At 40.9% G+C, this 23,703-nt stretch overlaps 1 protein-coding gene across 8 annotated transcripts in view; it reads left to right on the top strand.

Annotated features, from left to right (window-relative positions):
* The window catches only part of LIN54 (lin-54 DREAM MuvB core complex component), a 41,562-nt gene that overhangs the window by 669 nt on the left and 17,190 nt on the right, over nt 1-23,703 (top strand). For 2 of the 8 annotated variants that reach the window (XM_056359355.1, XM_056359346.1), the window contains exons 1-3: nt 12,537-12,909; nt 15,339-16,066; nt 21,579-21,699. In XM_056359355.1, the coding sequence (XP_056215330.1) occupies nt 15,374-16,066; nt 21,579-21,699 (814 nt within the window). In that variant the 5' untranslated portion in view covers nt 12,537-12,909; nt 15,339-15,373. Of the gene's footprint in view, nt 1-101; nt 227-12,530; nt 12,910-15,338; nt 16,067-21,578; nt 21,700-23,703 lie in introns of those variants that run through there. The other 6 variants (XM_056359336.1, XM_056359364.1, XM_056359316.1 and 3 more) reach the window with 6 other exon arrangements.

Here is a 23,703-nt window from a genome sequence, read left to right as displayed (position 1 = left end):
CTGTCCGGAAGCGGCCGGGGTTTGGCGGCGGGACAGTTGGTGGGGTTGGGGGGGGGGGCGGTGGCGGGGCGGAGCGGCCGGGTGCTGCGGCGGGGGCAGGTGCGGCGGGGGCGGGCCGCTGGGGGCGGTGGTGACGGGGTGAAAATGGCGGATCTTTCGAAATACGGCGGCGGCCGCTGACGAAGCCCGGCGCCTCCCGACCGCCCCCGCGCCGCCCGCCGGTGAGGTGAGGCCCGGGGGGGGCGCGCGGGGGGAACGGCCGCCCTGCGCGGGGAGCGGCGGCCGGTGCCGCTGGGGCTCGGCGCGCCGGGCCTGGGCCCGGCTCCCCCGGGACAGCGCGTCCGGCGGTGGGGACCTCTCGGGGCCGGGCGGTCCCGGTCCCCCGGCCGTGCCGCGGCGGCGGGACGCGGCGGCAGCCGGGTTAGGCCTGGGGACGCTCTCTTCGCCCAACCCGCCGGCGCGGGCCGCTGGAGGGACCGGGCTGCCCCGCCAGGACCTGCCCGACTCGGTGCGGGGTGTCGCCGTCCCGCCTTTGTCTACGGGGACGCTCGCCGGGGCTCTGCCCCGCGGTGGGGGCGAGTGCCGCGCTTCCTTCGCTCGCCCGAGCGCCAGGGCGACCTGCGCCTGCCGCGTGCTGCCGGGCGGCCGCCCCGTGGGGAGGGGAATTTTCACCTGGACCGTCTGTCGGGGTAGTCCCAGCTTCTCGCCTTGTCGCCTTGGCTTGTTATTGGTGTATTGGTGGTCAGGACGCCTTTGTGAATGACGTGTGGTTGTCACTTCGAAGCGTATCATGTAAAAATTACATAACGCTTGGTGTGGATGTTCCGAGTCCTGCGAAGCGCTGCGGGATGGAGAACGTGTGAAATCGGCCGCTGGAACGTAGTGTGCCCAGGAGGAAAGCTCTCTGATTTAAGATTTCAAGTGAAGAAAGAACAGATATTTAAATGGTATTTCATCAGATCATTCTGAACAGTTGATAGAAATATATTACAGCCATTGTAGAAAATACTGAATATACAAGAATAATTTGGAATTGTCTTTGCAATTTTTATATAAAGCTGAGAGTACTTCTTTTGTTGGGAAATCCTTTTGTAAAATAAAATACATTAGATGGACTCATCTGTCTTTATTCTCCAAGTAATCCAGTTTACATATGTGTCAGCAAGCGGTAACTGTTGGTTACACGCCTTGTACAGGCTTGTGTCAACCTATAGAGAGACATACAGCAGTGTTGCTCTCTGTAGGCCAAGCACTCTCAAAGGCTGCCTTGAAGAGCATGTTAGAAAATACAGCCCAGCTTCTCAAAGTGGTTTAAAAGGTACTTCACACTTGTTGTAATGCAGTAAGCTTCAAAAGTTTGTTATGCAAGGTTGACTGTTCAGATTATGTATCAAGAACAACTTGCTGTTTTTTCGTTTGCTTATGCTTCTGTCATGTCCAAGCTCAAACAGTTTGTAACCGAATGCTCTGAATGGTTCGGCTTGAGTTCTCAAAAAGCTTTAAGTGGTTTCAGGTTGAGTCTCTGCTAACCACACTTAAATTTGAAGTGTGATGATGAAGAGTGTTGTCAGATTTTAGCTTTAGAGACATTTTACCTCATGCGTTGGATATCTTTTACTTTAGGTTTTGAAAAGCAGTAAAAGCCCCTTAGATTCTTTTCCCTTACATGTATTTGAAAAATGTCTCGTGGGAGGCAAAAAAAGAAGCAAGGTAGACTGGGGGGATGTGTTTAGATTTCTGCTTCAGCAACCAGCTGTGCTTCCTTACCTGTAGCTTGGTCTGCTTTTGCTTCATTGCCATTCCTGCGCTATAGGGGTAGCGCTTGCTCTCTTCACGTGCTGTTAGAAGTACATCTTCATGTCCTACAGATTTTGTATACTTACAGTGGTGGGATTCATAGAAAGTACCTAGGAGACAAACTCATGGTTGGTTGGACTTTTTTATTCTGAGCTGTAGGAGCTCCTGATAAGAAGTGGAAAATGTTCCTTGAACTCCCTGTTCAAGGGTTTGTATTTTACTTTACCAGGCCTTACATTTGAGAAGCTTGGTTTCCTCAGTTGCTTAGAAAACCAGTAAGCAGCATGTGGCTTTTGGTACAGCCTGTGGCTAGGCTTTCTCACTTGACAACATGAGAAAACATAAGTTTTTGTTGCACAGGCAAGAATGAGACTGCTGCAATAATCCCTTGATCAGTGATGGGGGTACATAGCTACATGAAGTGAGACATTCAGGTTTCTTGCGTTCCAGATCCAGATGTAGATTAGTGGCTCCTTAACTCTTCCAACTTGTGTGCCGTCCCCCTTTGGAAGCCGTACTTACGCAGTTGAATGTATTGCTAACCATGTGAGTGTTATGCCCTTAATTTTGGGCTCTGCTGTCATATGAGTTCAAGGCACATACCAGATCCCCATCTCTATGATCTGGCTGAGTTTGGGGTTTCTTTTTATTCCTTTGGAGTAACAGCAGTTTCTCCTATGGACTCAAGGAGCCTATCTAAGTGTTACGTTCCCATTTACTTTGGAGAAGATGTAGCTATGCACTGGTGTAATCCCATGAGTACCTGTTGCTGCTTTGCTGGTGAGAAGAATGGCTATATTCTTCCCTGGCAGCTTCTTCCTTTTCCATGCTTTCCCCTTCTCTTGTGCTTTGTAAGCTGTTAAGCAGCTACAGGTAGATCACAGTTCTACATTAGAGTACATTAATGAAGAACAAGACTGCTCTACATTAAAACTAAAGTGGCTTTTGTTCTAGGTTGGAATGAATCTGTACAAAATGGCCTGACATAGTCCAGTGTTCTGTCACTGTTCAAACAGTTGGTTTTATCTTCCCCTTGCCTCCATGCAGGGAGTATAAATGCCAAGCTGGGAGGGGAGGGAGGCTCCTGGGCTTCCCAAGCCCCCTGACTCAGCTGAGTTTTTGGCTGTGGTGCAATTCCCTGGTGCTGTTCTGGTGCTCATAGACTTTGAACTGAGTTATCGCAGCCCATTGACCCACCAGAACTTGCTCACTGCTATGTGAAGTAGTTTTCTTCCTGGGTTGAACACCAGCATCAGCAGCATGGAGAAAGCGGGGCCCACAGTTCGGTTTGGATGGCCAGCTTTAACCCAGCTTGGTTCCTTCATCTGGGCTGCCCTTGCAGCTACACAAATATTTGCTACCACAAGGAGGAGGGGAAATGTTTGTGTGGAAATGAATGGGCAGATGCCGAAGGAGGATGGGAGAGCTTTAGCTGTAGTGCCGGCTTAATATGCACAGGGAATTGGAGTACAAGGAAAGTAATGCTGCTGGTCATGCACACAGTGGTCTAAGTAGCAAAGGATGCTATTTGAAATAATAGTGCAACAAAGATACTGCTAGGATGTTTTTCACAGTAAATCCTAAAAAATTGTAGCAGGTGCTTGATTTATTACTATGTAATTAGCAGTTCACAGATAAGGGTTTTTGGCTGTTGGTTTTCCTTTCAAAATTATTATAGAAGCTTAAATTACCCAGAACTTGCCAAGGGAAGAAGGATCTGCTCATAACTGGTATGTGGGCAAGTGGTTGGTTTGGGTATTTCTTTCTCCATTCATTCTTAAAAAGAAAACAACATGGCAGTGGTGGCACAAGCTGTCTTATTTCCTATTAAAGAAAAACAACAAAAAACCCCACACCAAAATCTTGTATAATATAAAACTTTTATGTCCGTATCACTTTAACTGTTACTTTAAACATATAGAAGTTGCTAATTTGTGTACCTCGCCCGTCCCTCCAATGTGTTGCATACGGTTGTATGTATGCTGTGTCACGTAGGGAGCATTCGCTTAACAGAATGTAGAGTAATGGGAAGGGAATGGCGTGCGTTGGTTGAGTGAATTGTGGTTGCCTTGGGAACTATTATTTTGAATTTTGCAACTATAGATGGTTAAATTTGTGGTGAAGAACACCTGATACTTTCTTGGTGTTCCTTGTAACTGATGAAAAAAGACTGGATACTTAGAGTAGTTGTGTATTCAGCATTTGATAAGGAGTAAGGTTGGGCTTTTTCCTTGCTGTAGTTAGACATTGGTGTTGTATTTGATAAATCTAGAACCACGATACTCTGGGAAGCATGTAGACAAACTGCCGTATCTTGTCATCTGTAGAGAATGAGAATGGCAAGTATTTTGTCTGTCTTAAAATGATTTGGTTTCACTCTGCTGTTACATGTGCAAACATGGTGAGTTTGCAGTCTTAAGTGATTAATTTTTTCACTTACCTTCTGTTAACTCTAGCTTTCTTATGCATTCATCATTTTTGTTGGTTTCATGACTTTTTTTTAAAGCAATCTCCTGGTTGGTTAGCTTAAACAAAAGACTGAAAAAATGTGGTGCTGAGTGATTCTGTAATTCTTTGCTTTACGACAAAACACATCTTTCCATTTTAGAGACGAAGTGTAAAGTGTCAGAGAGTAAGAAAATCGGGAATGCATAAAATGAATGACACTATTTTACCCATTATTGGAATGGTAGTGGAATTGAGGGATGGCACTTAATTAGGATAATTGTAGGTAAAGTAAGATCACATACGTGTGGTTGTGGTCTTTCATTTGATAATATGCCGGCAGTATGGGGTGAATCTTGGGTATACATATACTTCCGTGAAAGCTTTTCTAGCAAATGAAAGAGACCATGTCCAGTGTCAGGAGTTTAAGAACTGCATTTCCTGTTTTTCTTCACCATTGATCTTGGTGAATTTCAGTTACCTGGATTAGTTGGTGTGTGCTTGTATGTACTTGGCAGAAAGGGACTAAAGAACACAGCAAACAAGGAGATGAACTAGCATATTTGTTTTATTGTTATAAAATGACACAATAAAATTATTTGTCTCTCTTTCCCTGTCGATATCAACTTGGGCAAACAAGTGACCTTCACTTTCTTAACTGTGGATTGTTTCTGCTTTGCATGGGTAGGTGTTCTATAACACTTGCACTGTAAGCAGTCAAGAGTTTGTGGGAACTGTGAGCCTGTTTTTATGTAGTGAATTCAGTCTTTTCTTGAAATATGTTTCTTCTGTTTGCTGGGTTCATGTCTGGAACATTCAATGAAGAGGGGTTTTTTTCCACTTGCCAAGAGTAGTTCTGGTGCCAGTGCTGCTAACTTGCAGTGGCAAAGGGACCAACAAGGCTGTAGTCAATTTAGCACCTACAGTGATATTAGCAAAGGTCACTTCTGTTTCCTGTGAAGAAAAAAAAAAATCAAACAATTGGATACGGGCTATGAATTCTGCTGGGAGAAGCAGAAAATGTGAAAGAAGGAAGCTACTTGTGAATTTTTACCATTGCTTCTGGAACAACTAGAGTAACTAAGCACTCATTCTCTCTGTTGAATGGGTAGGTGAGTTTTGATATTATGTCAGCAAAAAGATGTAAGTTGAATAAAAAGCTTTGATAAGTTGGTTGTCTTGGATTCTTAACAAAAATTCTTAGTGACATTGTTATCATGAGTTGTTACATTTGCCTCTACTTCTAATATTTGTTTATGGCTGCAAAATAAGCTTTGTCTGTGGAAGAGAGTTATCTCTTAGCAGTCCAGATAATAAGAACCTAGACTACACCCAGCAGTGCAGATGCTATACAGTTTGGTACAAAGTCATCCCATAGTCACTTAAAAGTGATACTGCTGCTGCTCAGTTCATTTTGATATGTTGTAGTTTGATACAGAGCTGTTTAGCTGCGTGTCCTGAGCTGGATTCTGGGGGAACTTACTGAGAAAACCCTCTGATGCAGGTGCATTCAGCTCATTCTGGATATGTGGTGCTTTAACAGTGTAGCAAACACCTAGAGCAGCTGAGTCACAGCAGACAACCTGCTAAAGCTACAGGTTTGCTTTGATGTCCTGTCATCAACAACAAAACAACACTGTTAATTTCCAGTCCCCAAAGTTATGAATTGACAGTTGGCAAGAGCTTCTTCTGTGTACAGAGTTGTCTTAGATGTAGTAAAGAGGGAAGCTATGAGCTACGTGGTCTTGCAAAGTAAAAGAAGAAAATAGCCTTTTTCCATGGAGAAACACAATTAAGGTTTTGCATGTTATTATTTCCTCTCTTGCTAATTCTGAGAATGAGGTGAACCTTCTGGATTCATTTCAACTTGGACAGTGTAGTGGTAACTTGTCCAACTGATGGTAGAGTGTTTGCCATGGAAGTCAAATTGGAAAGGACATTCTATAAGGACAGAAGGGAGATGGATAGATTGAGCAGAATAGAGGGCGCATGCAAAGAACTCTTCATTCCAGGTGGCCTTGGTATGCTGTTTGGAATAAAGCATCTCCAGGGGTAGAGTAAGATACAGTAAATGTCTCTCTGGGTCGCTTTCAGGATATTGAAAACAAAGACTGTAAGAGATAATGTGTGGTCCTAGTCACTGATACGCTTCTTTTCTGGCTAGTCCTGTCTGTAAGGCTTTTTGTTGAGGGCATTTTTGGGGCGGTTGGGTTTTTTTGGTGGTTTGTGGTTGGCTTGTTTGTTTGTTTGTTTTGTGTGAGGTGTTTATGCAAAAGCTTAACTGTTGGCTTTCTTGTGTATGCCTAAACTTACTAGTTTGTGTTTCAGAAGCTCTTCAACCTTTTGTGTTATGATAAATGAGACTTCAGAGATCTGAGAAGCCTATGTTTGAAGTGGCCCATATGGTCCTGGAGCAGAGATTAAGATTTCACTGAAATTCCCATTTCTCCTATTTATCTCTTGACTCAAAATCTTTATGCAGAATTTCATTCCACAAAAGCCAGTCAGCTATTGCATAATCCTAGTTATTTAAATAAATTCTCCCCAAAAGGAATATGGAGATGCTTTATCTAGAGATTAAAGTGGGAGGGAGGGGGTAATAGTGTTTTTCGGCATCTGAACCCAAGTCACAGTTTGCCTGCAGGCTAGCTATTTATCTTCAGCTCAGTCCTTCTGCAAGTAAATATATTCTGTACTTGTTAAGTGTTGTCATGTTTAAGGCTGGTGGAGCTGCTGAAATCTGCAGCTAGAAGCATGTTTTTTGGCAAATCACTGCAATGTAACTGAGCTATTTTTGCTTTTCTTTCGATGCCTCATTGGACTCAAAAAATTAAGAAAGCCAACTTTGATTTCTAGGATAAGTTTAAAAAGCAATAGTGGCCATAACAACTTTCACTGCTGTCCAAATCTTGACAGCTACCCTGAAAGCATTACAGTTTATGGTGTCTAGATTTTTATCTGGTTTTCATCTCTGTGTTCTTCTAACTTTGAAAAGAATCATATGATTGCATAAGACGCACAAGGAATTAAGGTTTTTAGGGCAAAATGCTTTTTTGTGCCATTGTAGCATATTTTTAGAAATTAAATACCCCACTGAAATTGGGGGGGGGAAGTCAGGGCGTGGTGGTGTTTTGGTTAGAACGAAGTTCATGTGTTGTACCTTCTGACTGGGCAGTGCTGCTGAAGAATATGTTTAATGCACCACATAGTCATTGTGCTTCCTGATTTACAAAGACTCATAAAACTGGTAACTATTCTGTTGTGATGAACCTTTGCCCATAAATACAACTCTAAAATGCACTTTTGCTGAAATTGCTGGCAGCAAGCCTAATCTTAAAAGATGCCCAATACGATAATACTTGTTAAAAGTCTGTGGGGAGCTCGATACCAAGCCTACGATGGCAGTTGTCATGCGTGTTGTTTTTAAGTGTTCTTGGTGTGATATTGCTGTGTGTCTGAATTCTTCTGTAGCCCCACATTCAAGAGACACCTGGAATTTGAAAAGCAGTTTATTTCAAGCTATATTTAAAAGAAAAAATACATTTCTTGGACCTAGTGATAAGTACTCGGTACTCTTCACATCGGTTAAGTTACAGGGGCTTTTTCAGTCAAGCTAAGTTCACCACATATATTCATTTTAACTTCAGATTCCTAATGCTTTAATTTTGGCCTTCTAGACAGAAAATAATTTGAAACTATTTTGGGAGTTAGTTATTTTGGTCTCACCACAACGTTGATTGGATATGCTTCATTAAAGACTGAAAGGCCCAGGTATCTACAGACCCAAATGTTGATCGTTCATTGCAGTGAACACCTTCAGAATGTGCTTGATGATCATAAGGTCACTTGTTCAGGGTTTTTTTTTTTCAGCTTTTGTGCTACTGTATGTTGTGAAAATGGCTGAAACTGGCATGCAAACCAAGGGAAGGGTGGCGGAAGTGTTGTGATTTTTGGTTTCTATTTTATTTTTAGTTTGCATGAACCTCAGCTTGAAAGTAGAACATTGTTTCCAGTTTCAGAAACAGCTTTGAAGTGTTCTGCTGCAATGAATGTTATTTCCAGTTCTTTCCTGGAAAGTTGCTTTAAGTAAAGAGCATGCATTTGTTGATAATTAGAGCATAAATGGCTATCCTAATTCTGTGTTTCTACCTTCATAGCCTCGACATGCTAATCATTTGAAAAATACACTCATGTCTATGTTCTCTTACTTCTGCAGAACTTTGCACTGTTAGATTAGTGGGCAGCATTAGCATAATAGTAATGCCTTTGTTCTCCAGTGCAGTCTGGAATTTATTTATCACTGGCAAGGATTAGACCCTTAAAGGGTGCTAAGTTCTCAAGAAGCAGATTTATCATCAGCTTGCTGATCTTAGTCCATCCTCAGAATGATATGGAAGTTAAGTTTTCAGCTGTGAGCTGAATTGAGCCACAAATAGCAAACTCGAAGTGTCAACTGATGATTATGAGATGAGTATCTATGCAAATTTAAAATGTAGACATGGCTTGAAATGCAGACCAATATTAGTAAAATGGTATGGTTTTGTCCCCTTCTTAATGGACATTTAACTAGCATGTGAGAGCTAGGTAGCAAGTGTGAGCTGTGCATGGGAAAGTAATTTGACATTTAAGTGATTTTAATTTTCTAGACACTAATGATTCTGGGCGAGTGCTTGGAGTTTTGTTGGGTTTTTTCAGTAATACTACTAAGTACCTCACAATGGCTAGAATGTTTTTCCTTAATAATCTTGTTTTGTAACTGGTGGTACATTTGGGCAATGTAATATTTTCTTCTTGTGGTGAAAAGGGCATTGTCCAATCTGGAGTTACGTATCAGAGTGGTTTAGAATGCTGGTTTTCTAGTGAGCAGTACATTCATGTACCTGTAATGTAATTCAACCATTTACAATTTGTGACATGCTGCTTTCATCAAAAACTTGGCTATGGCTTTTTTCCCCTTTTTCTTTCTAACCTCTGGTTTGCTTGAAAGGTTCTCTGACTCATGGGGAATTTTGGTTATGTACTGTATCTAAGGTCTTTGTTACTTTGATAGTAAATTTGCTTTTGTACTCAGCGTGTGTAATTAATTTCTGTGGTAGCATGCTGTGATTCCTTGTACATGAGTATTAATTTTGATGTGAAGAAAACAGCTATAGGTCATAGAATAGCAGAGTTTTAAAGTGTATTTGTAGCAGTGGTTGTGGTGAAGGAAGATGCAGTCACTAAATCTTTGAGGGTGTGATCAATGGAAGATTTTTGTGGTGAAGGCAGTGTATTTCATATCAATAAGTTGGCAAAATGGTTCTGTTTTGAAGACAATAGGACGTGAATTTTTGAAAACTTAAGTAAAAGCCTTCTAATTTTTTTTTTTACAGCATGTCTACAAAGAACATCTCTTTGTTAATCTGTATCTTTTTGGGTCATTGTTTTTCAGCTGTCCTTGTCAATATTTTATAACGTTACATGTCAGTGATAGCAGCATATTAACTGTTCCATGATTGAATAACTGCAAGGTGTTTCCCCCCCTCACCCCCAGTCGCAGGGACTGGAAGTCTAGGAAGCAGAATGGGACCAGTTGAAAGGATTGCTGATGCAGTGTTCCCACTGGATTGTACTTGGACCTCTGTTGTGGCAGCTTCCAACTACTTGAGGCCTGGTAATTTTAAACTGTTTGATCTCTAAGTATTAAGACCCAAAAAGTTGGATTTCTTTCAGCTCAGCAGCCTTCTGGAGTTTACATATCACCACTATTGGACAGGCCAGATAAGCAGAAGCTGAAAAATTTGAAAAGCATTTGAGCACCTGAACTTTGCATGTGGCTGACAGCATCTCATGCTTCTTGGATAAATCAAAGATCCATGCTGTATTTCTTCTACTTCCTCCTGCCTTTGCCTTTGTTCTGATGAATGGATTTAGGAATAAAATAAATTACTATGTTTTTTAAACCTTTACTAGTTAAGAGAAATAGACTGATTTTATGAATATAACTTCATATGAATATTTTGAGATTTTTTACTTTTAAAATCCTCAAATTTGAGCCATAGCCTGGCAACAGTCAGTTGCTCAACCTTTATTCAAAAGAGAAGTTATAATGTTCTCACGTTTTTGTCTTAGCAAAGGAAATGCCAGATGTTATCCCTTCTGTATTGGATAGTTGATGATACTGTGTTCTTGTTTTTTCCCTCCACATCTGCATTTAGAGTCCATTGTGCTTGCAGTGAATAATTACTTGTTTGGTGGTCCACTTTTACTTTTCTGCTATTTATCTGACCCTAGTTTCCAGCCTTATTCCCTCCGCCTGGTTTAGTAAATCCCTTGAGGGATACTGCAACTATTGGTGTTTTCCCTTAAACTTTGAAAATTATTAGACAGGCACCTTGATTCTCTTAAAAGCTAGTAATATCTAAACTTTATTGATCCTCAGAAAAAAAACCTGGCCTTTTGCAGTACCAAGGGTGGGTGGAGATGCTAGTAAGTCTCTTAATCCAAATAATTCTGGTTTTCTGTTTCTTGGGAGCTGCAAAACTGTATCTTATGTTATGTCCCTCAGGAAAATGGTAATAATTAATATATGGTCCTGTTTCTGTGTTCTTGTGGCTAGCCATAGTAACTAGTTTCACATACACATGTCCATGTGACTTGTCTCCTGGATAATCACACCAGCAGTGACCTCTTGAGGACTGGGATTTCTTGTGGTGTTTCAGCATTCCTCTTCATACTTCTTTCTAAGGACTTTTACAGTTCCTGCCTCAGGAAGTTGAAAGTATTTGCCCTTGCTCTAGCACTTAGTAATGCTATGTTTAGGTGCGTGCATCTCTCCCAGCTTTTTACAAAGAACTACTAGTTGCTGTATCTGGCCAAGATACTTGGTTTCAGTTAGCATTTGCTTAGCATGCAGCAACAGTTACTGATTCCCAAGAGAATCCCTGTTCTTTTGGGGGCTATGTTGGACTTTGTGCCTTTATGAAGCTTTTGATTTTGGGATAGGGTTTTTTTGTAAGTCAAGATAGATACTCTTGCAAAAGCTGTTACTGATTTGATTTCCCTATTTTCTAGTGAAAGTGACACTTCAGAATTTAGTTTAAAACTAAAATTGCCAATGACTCAAGGCAGGTCTGGCCAATGTTCTTAAACCTGTCAAGTTATACCAGAGTCTTCCTATGGCTAAGCGCTACCAGGCCTGTACTGGGTACTGAGAATGGGAAGGGGACTGCCAGTGGGGCCACAACTGGTGACAAGTCCCTCAGACCGCCACTTCGTTTTGATGACCTTGCTCACATGCAGCACCATCCCAGGACATCCTATCAAGTTGGTTTCAGCAGCCTTATTTCTGAGTAATCTGAATTTCCCAGCAGTTGTCCTTGCAGTACATAGCCTTCCTGATGATTCTGTAACATATCCTCCTGTAAATGCTGCTCTGAAACTGCTCCTGGTTGCAGACTGAGAGGTTAAAGATTCTTAGTGAAATGCAGGCATTTCTGGAGATGTAATAAGATGCGGTTAGTTTCTGTAAAATACAGGCATTGTTATGTCTTGCAATGTGTTTACTTTTTTGCAGGTCAACCTGCTTAAATATTGATTCTTTTGATTTTCCTGTTTAGTGTGGCTGCTTTGCATGCTTTATCAACAAAGGTGTTGATGTAATTGATCTCAGCACTTTAACAATGTTAGTTTCTGTCACTAGTATGTCAGTGCAGAATCTTTAAGAGAAGGAAGAAAACAGATCAAAGTTCACAGGTACCTGTCAGACATCAGTTCTGTATTTTTGCCAACAATGATGGCGTTCTTTAGCCTCTTCCTTATAAATTCCTCTTACCCTTTATGACATTGTATACATTATATATTTTTTTGTGAATATCAAATGTAGAGATCTGTGCTGTGGGTAAGTTGATGAGGTGGTTCACTCAAGATGAACTTCTATTCCTGTCCTCCTAACAGTACTCAGCATTTTTCAGAGTTGTTGCTCCAAGACTCTGCTGATGGTATGCTTTAGTCCCTGCTTTTTTTTAATATGTTTTTGGCTGGTTTGGTGTCCTGAGCTTTTTCTAAACAAATCTTCACTATGTGAATTTACTCTTGAGCTTTTAATTTAGCTGTATGGTTGTGTTGTAGGCTAAAATATTCTATTTAGTAGTCTGATCCTGGAATTTTTTTATGGAGTTCCCCAGTCTGATAGTGTGCTTACATACTTCCTTGGGTTAAATTGTTTTTTCTTCAGGTTTTGAGCTAAATAAGGGTAAACACTTACTGATGTATCTGGGGGGGGGGGGGGTGGGTGTTGTAGGTACAGCCCTTGCATTACCAAGTGACTCAAAGCCTAATTGCTGAAGTGAATGAAATTTTCAAGTCATCTTAAATAGTTAAAGTAATTCTCTACCCTGTCTTGAGTATCTCAAAGCTGTTAGAATCTTAACATGCTTTTACTGTTGGAAATCACTTTAATAGCGGAGCTGGAAAAATGGAAACAGCACATGTTTATTTTTTCTAATGCTTTTATACCAAACAGCTGGACTTCTGAGAAATTCTGGCTAAGTACCTAGGAGTAAAATCTGCAGGGATGTTGAAGCAGCCTTTGATGACAGCAGTTTCTGGAATAGCTAGGATGAGATTTTCCTTATTGCATTTCATCTATTTCAGTCATATCCAATAAGCAATGAAGACATAGAACAGGTAGGTTGTGTTGTGGTTCTTTTCTTGCTGTTGTTGATGGCTCTAGCCTGAATACATTAATGCAAGCCTACTGTAAAATGATGAGACCTAATTGTAAAACCTTCCAATGTGATGGCCATAAACTATTAATCCAGTAAGGAAGCATAATGTTTATTTTAACTTGTCAGTTTCTGATTCCAGACTTGATGTATTTCTTTTCCTTCTGCATGCTGACTTAAAAGTGGTTTGTTGGTTGTTATCCTTTCAACTAGATATAGGTATTTAATAAATATTTACTGCTTTGTAACATAACCTAATGGTAAGAATGAAGAATATAAATAACGAACTGTGTAACTAAAGTATATGTAAATGCTTTATGGTCATACTGTTAAAAGATACTAAGAATGACCTTTCTTTTAGGGAATAACACATACAGATGCAAGCCAAAAGCAAGTAACTTAAAATTATTTGTCATTACTGAATGGTGATTTTTCCCTTCTTTTCAAACATTGAGGCAATCGTAATTTGGATTGCACTTGATCCTAGGAGTCAAACTGCTGGATGCAAGCCCCTTGTGCTTGTCAGTATAGAACAGGATGGTGAGGTGTGTGTTGCTTTTTTTGTGATGGTGTGGGGTTGTTTGTCTGAAATAGTTAAAATCTATAAGATCTAAGATGCAAGCCCATGCAGGTTGATGAGGAGATGAGAAAGTGACACAGTTCAGGAGATCTGTTGGCTTTAACATATGCTGAAACAGTCCGCTTTTACTAATCTGATTTTTGTGTAATCTTGTATTTTGTATATGCAGTCAACCAATTGGACTTTAAGACAGCAATGCAATACTGTTACTAATGTGTCCTTAGGAGTAAGCTGTTTTGTCTAGTGCTAATTACCAGGGCTGACATCACAGTAAGCTGTACTGGTATTGCTTTGGGAGAAATGCTTTCCAAAGGAGGTATTTCTGGCAGTGACATCAGATAACTTGGTATCTTTAAGTGCCTGCCAATAAGTTGAGCTCTGTGTGTGTTTGACCGTCTGTCATCTGAACAGGTTCTGTCACAGCTTGGGCTTCTTGAGTGTCATGGCAGTTTGATATGCCTTGTACTCTGAGGTGAGGGGGATCAGCATGGCACCCTTCACAATCAGGAAGCCATGGACTGCTCCAACAGAGCCTCCTGAGCTTGGCGGGGAAACTGGGTAGATTATAGTAGGATTTTCTTCCCTATCCTTCTACCTTACAAGCAAAATGCAGCTGTCCTGTAGTTTGGTGTTGCGCAAAATGGAACCACAACGACTCCAGAGGAATCTATTTCACCTTGGCATTTGGGCGCTGGTTTTGTGGCATGATTCCTTAATTATGAATGTTGCTTAGTATGAATAACTCGGCTCTTTTTTTTTTTCTAGCAAGTAGGAAATTGAAGAGGACAAGATCCTTTCAAATTCAGCTTATGAGTACTCAGGGGCGTACTCACCCATCCAGTTCCCAAGCATGCTGATTCAGTCAGCAAGTGGGGAAAATGCCTTATGAAGCTGATCAGTCTTCAGCTTCTGAGAGCGATATAGATTCGGTGGGAATGGTAGACGAGACAATTCCCAGCAATGTATTTAAGGTTTCTCAAGTGACCGGTGACTCTGGCCTTGAATCTCACTGTATTATTATTTTTTTTAATACGAATCGGTTGCTCTTACTAGGCAGCTTAAAATATTCTATTTCAGATGGGGTGTTTCATGTTTAGAACATGCTTCAAATTAATCATGAATTTGGGCATTATATTTTCTTGTGAGTATTGAGGGGGGGAGAAAGATTGAGCTACTCTTTTCACAGCCAGCATAGAGGAATTGTCTGCCTAATTGGAAGGGCAGGGCTTTGGCATGGTCCTGGGGTAGGTGGGCTGTTGATTGAGCTTGTGGGATTGATAAAGCCCATCACTAGACAGCTGTTTGTTTTTCTGAGATTTCAAAAATAAGGATTTGGCAAAGATGAACCCCTGTTACATCTGGTACAGATAACAAGTCTCTTGAGGCAAGATAACCTGCTAATCAATGTTGACATGTATGAGAAAAGCCATTATTGTCTGTTGGATATTTAAAGCTGTTTAACTCCTGCTTTATATTTCAGTAAGCTTAAATGTCTGTGAACAAGGTGGCTGTGTCTTGGGAAGGAAACACTGCTTCTTTGTGTACTGTGTTGTCAAGAGTGGACTGGTAATACACAGCAAGTCAGTGTCTTGATTTGATGTCACTGGATGATATAAATTCTTACTGAGAGTAAATTCAGCTTAATATGTTATGTTTTGATAAATTTTTTTGTGCTATCCCTTCTGTGCATGCACAATACCTTCAACCTAAAAAAAAATCTGCTGCTGTATTTTCTTTTTTGGTAATATTATTCATAAAAACTTTGAAAATGTGTGTTTTCTGGAAGCCAATAACTTTTTAAAATATTGCAGTACCTGCTCCGGTCATCACTGCCACAACTGCTAAAATGGAGGTGGTTTCAGCAGAAGTCAACAGCTTGCTCCCTGAGGAAATAATGGACACTGGTATAACCCTGGTGGAAGATGACAGCATCGAGGCAGTTATCGTGTCGTCGCCGATCGGAGATTCGATTCCCATGGAAACAGAACTGGAAGAAATAGTGAACATAAGCACCACCAGCAACTCCTCAGCTACAACTACGGCCGCAGTCACCACAGAACCACTTACTGCACCCAGCAATCACTCAGGCGATGCAGCAGTGAACACCACAACCCCAAAAACTGATGCAAATGCAGTTGTAAAGCCTACTTTTCCAAGTGGTCTCCATAAACTTGGTGCCCAGACCCCTGTCACTATATCGGCCAATCAAATTATTCTGAACAAGACCGCCGATATTAAAATAGGCAATCAGAGTATTAAACCGGATGGACAAAAGCTTATTGTAACAACTTTGGGCAAGTCTGGCCAGCCTATTGTGTTAGCATTACCCCACAGCCAGCTCCCGCAGGCGCAGAAGGCCACGTCCCAAGCCCAAGGCGGAGACTCCAAGGTACAAGGCCAGCAGATCAAGGTTGTTATCGGAGGTCGGTCAGAAGTGAAACCTGTAGTTGGTGTCTCAGCTTTGACACAAGGAAGTCAGCTGATAAACACTGCGGCCCAGCCTTCTGTTTTGCAGACCCAGCAATTAAAAACAGTACAGGTAAAGTGAGTGTATACTGATGAAACATCTTAAAAACAGTTTTGTTGCTGCAACAGTTGTCCCTTTTCTTCACTGATAGACACACGGTTGCTTTCAGCCTTTGCATTTATTCTTTGTGTTAAAAAACAGAATGCTGCTCCTAGCCCATGCTTTCATCTGTGGATGCATTTACCACTTTATGCCCTTTACCTCTAGCTACTGTCTAGAAACCTAAAATTTGCCTCAGAGAAAGCGAGCTATTAAAATTCAGTAAATTGAAGAGAATCTTCCCATTATTTTCATTTTATAAAAATAAATCCTACATGCTTTCAGGAAGATGGAATTGAACTCTCTGTGCCTATTGTTCTTAATTCAAAGTGTATGCTGCCTTACTCTTTTACGAAAGAGTGGCTTCTGCCTATTACATTTAGTTTGTTTAAATAAAGTCTGTGGAAAAAAAACCTTCGAGAATTTGAAAAAGAACGACAGTCATGGTTTAACCGTAGCTCGTAAAGGTGTATCTTGTCTGCCTCAAATCTACTTAAGCTTGTTGATAGATACTGATAGACTAGACAGGAATGTAAGCTGGACACTTAAAAAACCTGAACAAGGTTTTGTTCCTGTTCTGTGGCATGGATCTTGAGGTATTTGAAACCACAGAGAATCTACTGGGGTCTGAAAATCTGTTGAAAAGACTTGGGTTATGACCCAAAGGGTCTGATTTTTTTCATTTGCTGTATGGCAGAACAAAATGTGAGTGACTTCGTTCTAGTTGGCAGTGAGGCAGAAATAAGACCTCATTAAAGTGAAGGAAAAGTAGAACTCAATGCAGGTTATGATGTGAAAATATTTATTTTACAGTCTAAATTGAACGAGAAATTAAACTCTAAGCTAATAAAAATTAATTTGCTGCACATGGCAAATTAAAAAATTTTAAGCATGTTATTAGCTGAATGGTAAGCTCTCTGACTAGTATTTCATGGCAAGCATATGTGAGCAACTCTCACGACTGTTTTAAAGCTGCAGATGATCCCTGCACTGTTTTCTGCTTTTTCCTTGTTTGTTGCTACATCATACCCGTGGAAAACATGTTTAATAATGGCTGTTTGAAACATACCCATTTTCTTAAGCGGCTTTTATTTTTGTACCTTGATCATTAATGATATGGTTTTGTCATTATAGCTTTCAAAAAAGCTTCTGCCCTTGACTCAGCATAGGAACGTTTGAGTGAATTAGTTCTTGATACTTGGCTTCAATTACTGCAAAGTGACAGAGGAAACTGAGGAGAGTGATGTGCTCTTGAGTGCATGAGATGACCTGTGCCATCAGTGACTGAAACACAGTGCTGCGGTGATTGACCTCTGCTGTTTCTCATTAGGAATTCTGCAGGTTTCTTAACAGAAGCAGTTACAAAGTCACTTGCATCCATTTGTAAATACAGTTAATTGCAGTTTGAGTATATTTTTCTTGTGGTCTCTTTTTATTAAGTCTTTGCTTCCATTTGCAAAACAGATTGAATTGTTAACACCTTTTTTTCTATAAGGAGAGGAGGAAGCACAAATGAAAAGCAAGGCAGCAATGTTCAGTTAGTATCCAATACTGCAGAGAAGATTACATTAGCACTTCCCAGACAGTGCTTTTCCCTTTAGAGTAGCGGAGGGATATATGAGGCTAGGCGAGAGATTCATGGTCTACCCTATCATGAATGACAGGGGAGTTAACCCATGCCTGGAGTCTCTGGCTTAGAAAATGAAGTCATGCATTTACCCCATCGTCTTGAACAAGCCTCTTAGCCTTTCAGTGAGTAGAAAAGGAAGCTGTGAATGCCACCCTGCCTTGTGTAGCTTATCTCTTGTGGCTTTGTGAATCAGGTATTTCACATGTAAAGGCAGCACAGCAGTTTGACTTGGTACCGAGAAGTGAATTGGTAAAAGATTAGATGACAAAGAGCGCTCATCAGTTCTCCTTACATCCTCCCTGTCCTAGGGGCTTTGCAGGTCATTGGAAAAATTCAGTTAGCTTTGCAGTAATCTTAATTGTGACATTTGAAATCTCAGCACTTGAGAAAGGGCATAATGGATAGAGCAAAATGTTCCTTGGAATCCTGACTGCAGTTTTAGAGGTATGAGGCTGTGAGGTGTAAAATGTGGCAGGACCTTGGGCTTAATCTATGTCCAGAGGATTGTACTGTCCATTGGCAGCTTGTCTGATTTAGTTGAAAACACTTCCCAGGATGTGTGGACAAAACTACTAGGCAAGTGCATCTGCTTTCAGGTTGTGGGTCTTGTCCGTGTACAGGCTTAAAAACAGTGATGTGCTTACTGGTGTACTGCTTCAGTCCAAGTGCATTAAGCAAGGGTTTGGCCTTGCAGAGGACTCTCAACCAGATGTCCAGACCTGTTGTCATTGCTGTCACTAAGCTAGTCTAACTTGAACTTCTCCTGATGTGGTAACTGGCTTTGTGTTTCAGCAAATAAATCTGTGTGTCCATAGCATTGTTGCTGCCATGGCAAGACAACTGCTAAGCCATCATTGTGGCTTCATCTCATCGTGGAGAAGTGACCTCATGCACTCCCTAACCTCAGAGCAAACTCTCATTCCAAGCTCAGTTTCTTCATCTTCTCTGAAGTACGCTGTTCTCCTCTTCTGTTTCTAGAGTCCCTGATTTTTCATTTTATGCCAAATATGAATTACATAGGGTGTGGCTACATGGACAAGCTCCCATGAGGTCCTCTAGGGAGTGGATTTTTATAGTATGTTAGCTCCTTTGTGGTAGCTGACTATGTGGGTATTCAGTCCTGCAGTAAATGCAAGGTATGTATGTGCTTTTTTCTATATGTATGGAACACTGTTTGACCACTGAAAACAAAGTCTGGCTGTAGAAACTTGCCTGTTCATCTTGTTTACTGGAGAGTGATTGGAAAGACACTAATTGACCTTTTAAATAGCAATGCAGATAAATCTGTCTACTTCCGTAGGGGGAAGAAGGTTGGTGTGTGCTTCTAAATACCATAATTTTCTTGTGGAAGAGCTTGTTGCCCCAGGAAATATTTTTCGCTTTATTTCTAAGTAACTCGCAGGGAGCGTGCTTAGTTTACCCAGTCAGAGGAATAACATTAAGCTTCTTGTAATTAGTACAGGCCATGGCAGAGTGCTCTGGAGAACTTGCTCTTTCTGAAGCATCAAAGGGGCAGTCTGTCATGTTGACTGTTTTCTCTGGCTTCTCCAGTCTCTTCTGAAATGGGTAGCAAGTTTCTCACCGATAACTAGAAGGCTCTCACTTCTAGATGCCTAGAAGATGGCTAGGGTTATCAATTCTAGTGGCAAAGACTAGAGTGGCAAAAACAGGAGTTCATGGCGTGCACTTGGGGGCCAAGGGCTGTTCCTCGCCTATAACCAACCATGTTTGAGTTTTGCTGTGTTTCCTAAGCCCTGAGGGATTTCACTCATTTGTTAGACGACTTTCGTAGAGAAAAAGTTCACCTGAAAAGCAAGGGGGAGTTTATCAGTAGAGGATATTGTAAGTTGAGGCTGAGGGAAGCAGGGCTACTTGCATTGACCAGCTATAGTTTTGGGATTTTTACGTTTTTTCTGAAATACTTCATGCTGACAGGTAGCTAGTATTTTATATGTATTCATGTAAGTCATTTAAGCATGCTTATTGACTGTTGCTGGGAAATGACTGCTGTTGTCCAGAGCTGGCTGTTCCTGCTGGATGGTGATCATGTTCTGAGCCAGACTTTGCCCTCGCTTCAGAGTAAAAGCAATAGCAGTTCAGTTACAGTAATACCTTATGGCAGGATAAGATAAGACGAAGTGTGGGGCATTTATCAGAAATTAAAAGATGTGCAAATTTACAAAAATAATAAGATACATTACAGATAAAATGCCTGCTCGTCTATCAGCTTGTATGTGCTAAGAGAACTGAATCCCTGAGGTGTTAAAATGACTTTGAGTTGAATTTGTCAACTGGGCTATGAATGAAGTTTTCTTCTTCAAACAACTTAATGTTTCAAATGAGGTCTGTTTTCTGGCACTGCCCGGTGTCAGTGTCGCTCGTTCCTGGCTTTCCTTGGCTAGGCACAGCTCAGGCACGAAGGCTGGAGTCTGTGTGCCATAGCAGGGGGGCTCTGGTGTCCCCAGCCGTGTGTGTGTGCTGCTGGAAGCTGGAACAGCCTCATGTGTGTGCTTTTTGCAGGGCAGCTGGGGAATTCGTTAGGTGCTGCTGAATATTTCAGATGTTTTGGTGTTACTCTACTGTAAAGGAGGTGTTTTCAGTCAGCAAATTCTATAAATAGGGTTTTGTGTAGGAAACCATAACATCCAGCCTACTCAATTGCTTCGTCTAAGTACTCGTAACTTTCTCAGGCTGTTAAAAGTAGCTGTCATCTCTGTATCTTTGCATGTCAGTCAGATTTCTCCAGCGAACTGCTTGAGTAGCAAAAGTGGCTCCCCACAGAGACGCTAATGTCATGACTTCGATGTGGCTGGAGTTGGTAGCTGGTGCCCAGGGGATGTGGCTGGGGGTGTGTGCGGAGGAGAGGCAGCATGGGCCTGACCTGTGGGGTGGGTAAGTGTAAGGACTTCATTAATGTCTTGCAGTGTGCTCTTTTGGACTCGGGGAAGATCTTAGACATAGTCCACATCTGTAGGCAGCCTCTGCAATCAACAGGCTTAAATAGTCTTTAAAAGAAGTCAGCCTCTTAATTGAACTATTTACCAGCTGGATGCTGATGTGTAGGAGCTATTAGGATAAATACATCTGGTAGTTAACTTCTGTCAGTATGGAAAAGGGGAAAAAGGCTTGTTTAAGATTTTAAGACTATAAAACCCTGCTTATAAAGATTTCAAGTTTATCAGTGTCGTAAAGGTGCACATGTATGTTTCTGGTCCAGCTGTGTTTTCAGAGGCTGGATCATGGAAGGAAGAAAAGACTCCTTTGGGCCTGGATGTAGCAAACTGATTTCTTCCTGGCTAGTGTGTACCCAAAACTTCCAGGGACTGATGATCCACCTACTTTTTGAGAACTGTGGCAGAAAGCTCTTTCCCCATTTGCAGGATAAAAGCATGCTGCTATGTCAAGAGTAGGTCAAGAGATATTTCAGAGTAGTAGTTGCTACATTTAAATCACTGGAGGAACACAGTGTGTCCCAATTGGCTGGAAAAGATCTAACCTTTTTTAAAGCTTCAGATATTGAGAGCTCTGGGTTTAATTCTAACATTTTGATCTAGACCTAACAGCATGTAAGAAATAATTATAGCATCTTGAGGATGAGGTATGTTTGCACAGAGAGATATCTTACAAAAAAAGCTGTAAGGGATTTGGCTATCCTGCTTTGGTGGTTAGTTTTCTAAGTGGCATGGATGATATCCTAGTTCTCTCCATAGAGAGAAATTGAGATGAAATGTGAGAAGCAATTATTCTTCTGATTATCTGTGCGAGTATTGCCCTTTTTCTAACATATTTAACAATACGATAATTTAGATCAAAAATGCTCAAGTTACTTTAGATCTCTTTTCCTCCATCTTTCAGATTGCGAAGAAGACCCGAACCCCAACTTCTGGCCCTGTGATCACCAAGCTGATCTTTGCAAAACCGATTAATAGCAAAGCTGTTACAGGGCAGACCACTCAAGTGTCACCAGTCATTGCAGGTTGTACTACTTTGACTTGTTTTGCTTTATCATTTTTTAAAGGCTGTTCAAAGAGATGATGATTGTAGAGATCTTTTGGTCTTGATGATTTTACTGTAGTTTCTGTTGAAGTACCTCAAGCAATTGGAAAAATAAATCAGAGTATTTTGTGGGTGGAAGCAGATAAATGCAGTTGTTGGTACCTTTACACAGTGTTTGTTTAGAACTATATTTGTGGTGGTAGAGTTTGATCATTTTGCTTTTACTGTAAGATGATTTTGCTCTCTGGATTTTGGTGAGGAGGAAAAAAACCACCTCACAGCCAGAGAAAAGGCTGCTTGATAAACAGAAAGTATTTGTAGATACATTATATAAATACACAGGGGGAAAAGGAGACACATGCTCTTCTATTACTTTAATCTGCTTACAGCTGGACAATTGAATACATGCAAATAACAGGAAAAATGCTTGAGTAACAAGTGAATAAAGCTGTGTTGTTTCTGTTAAGTTGCTCACTTCAAAAATAAGCATCGCAAAAAAGTAATTAAGGCAAATATGAAAGGGTTTGTGTCTTTGGAAAACAAATCTGTTTGTGTCCTTTAAACAACAGAATTAAAGAAAAAAATTCACAGTGTAAACATTTGTTTATTGTGGCAGTGGGACTGATGTGTCCCTTGCTGAATGCATCATTGCATGTATGCAAGTAACATCCAAGATATGTAAATTACCTGAAAATGATGAATGTAGGAAGCCAGTCATCTTCAGAGCTTTGAAGGATATCTTCAACTGCTTCCAGATTGACCAACCCAAGTAGGCTTAAAATTTTTTCCACATGTTTAAACAAATTAGTTAAGCCTTTACAGAACTGGGACTTGAGCTGGTTTTAAAAAGAATGCAAGAGTGTCCTGTTTTCGAAACTTTGGTAAATACAAGTGAATGGCACAAAACTGAAACATAGTCTTTTCCTTGAGTTGTCAGGCTGCCTGCACCCTGAAGCCTGATTCATGTTTCAGATGAAAGAGGGATTCTCCATCCTACTCCCTAGTTTTAGCTCTTTCTCAAACAGTTCCCTATCATACATACAGACCTGTGAATAAGATTGTTCTACTGTTTATAAATATTTACATTAAGCTGTTCATGTGTGTTAAAAAAAAAGTAAACAAAAACCACCCAACCTAAAACGATTAAAAACCCCAAAATAAGCCACTTAGAGCTGCATTACATTTTCATCTAGCAATACATGAAAACTGGTAAACAGTAAGGAACCAAAACAAAAATAATACTACCAATAGCATATGTTTAAGTTTGCTGTCTCCAGAATGAAGGGAAAATGTCCAAATCAAAACATACCTACATAATGTTGATAAACAGATATGTTACAAAATAAACAAACTTCCAGTTTTTAAATCAGTATGTTGGAAAATCAAGACTACCTCTCCCTCAGCCTGTGAGAGAATCATCAGTGGGAGGTGAAGATGCATCTCTAATTGAGAGGGAAATCTTTGTAAACATCTGCCTTTCCTCTCACCATCCCAAACAGCCAGTGCAGCTTGCCAGCTTCAAGAGGCTGGCATCATTTTGGGGAAGGTGTAACATTTGAGTGTTGTGTTTTGATGTTTATATATGTCTGTTTATGAATCTGATAAGTATTTTTAATTGCCTGGGAATTTCTGGAAGCTGAGGTGGAAGTTTTAAATTTAAGACTTGTCAATATAAGCAGCCAGATTCTGTTTAGGAAGTTGATGCCAGGGGGCACAGAGGGCATGTGGTGAGAAAGGGAAAGCTGTCACCAGGAAAGAACAAGCTCAAAGCAGTGAATACTGGAGATGATAGAATTCCTACAGACTCACATTTTTCAGGTTGTGTGTGGCTTTAGCAGCTGCTAGCAACTGTCTGTGCTGTTACTTAGACTGTACAAAAGTGAAGGTTATTTTACAGCACGTAGACCTCAGAGGAAGGCAGCTTGCCACGAGGATGCTTTTTCTTGTTAGTTCTACTTGACTTGTCATGCCACTGGTTTGTGCT

This window comes from Falco biarmicus, chromosome 1 (assembly GCF_023638135.1).
Source record: "Falco biarmicus isolate bFalBia1 chromosome 1, bFalBia1.pri, whole genome shotgun sequence".
Lineage (NCBI taxonomy): Eukaryota > Metazoa > Chordata > Aves > Falconiformes > Falconidae > Falco > Falco biarmicus.
This window is presented reverse-complemented; position numbering and strand designations above follow the sequence as displayed.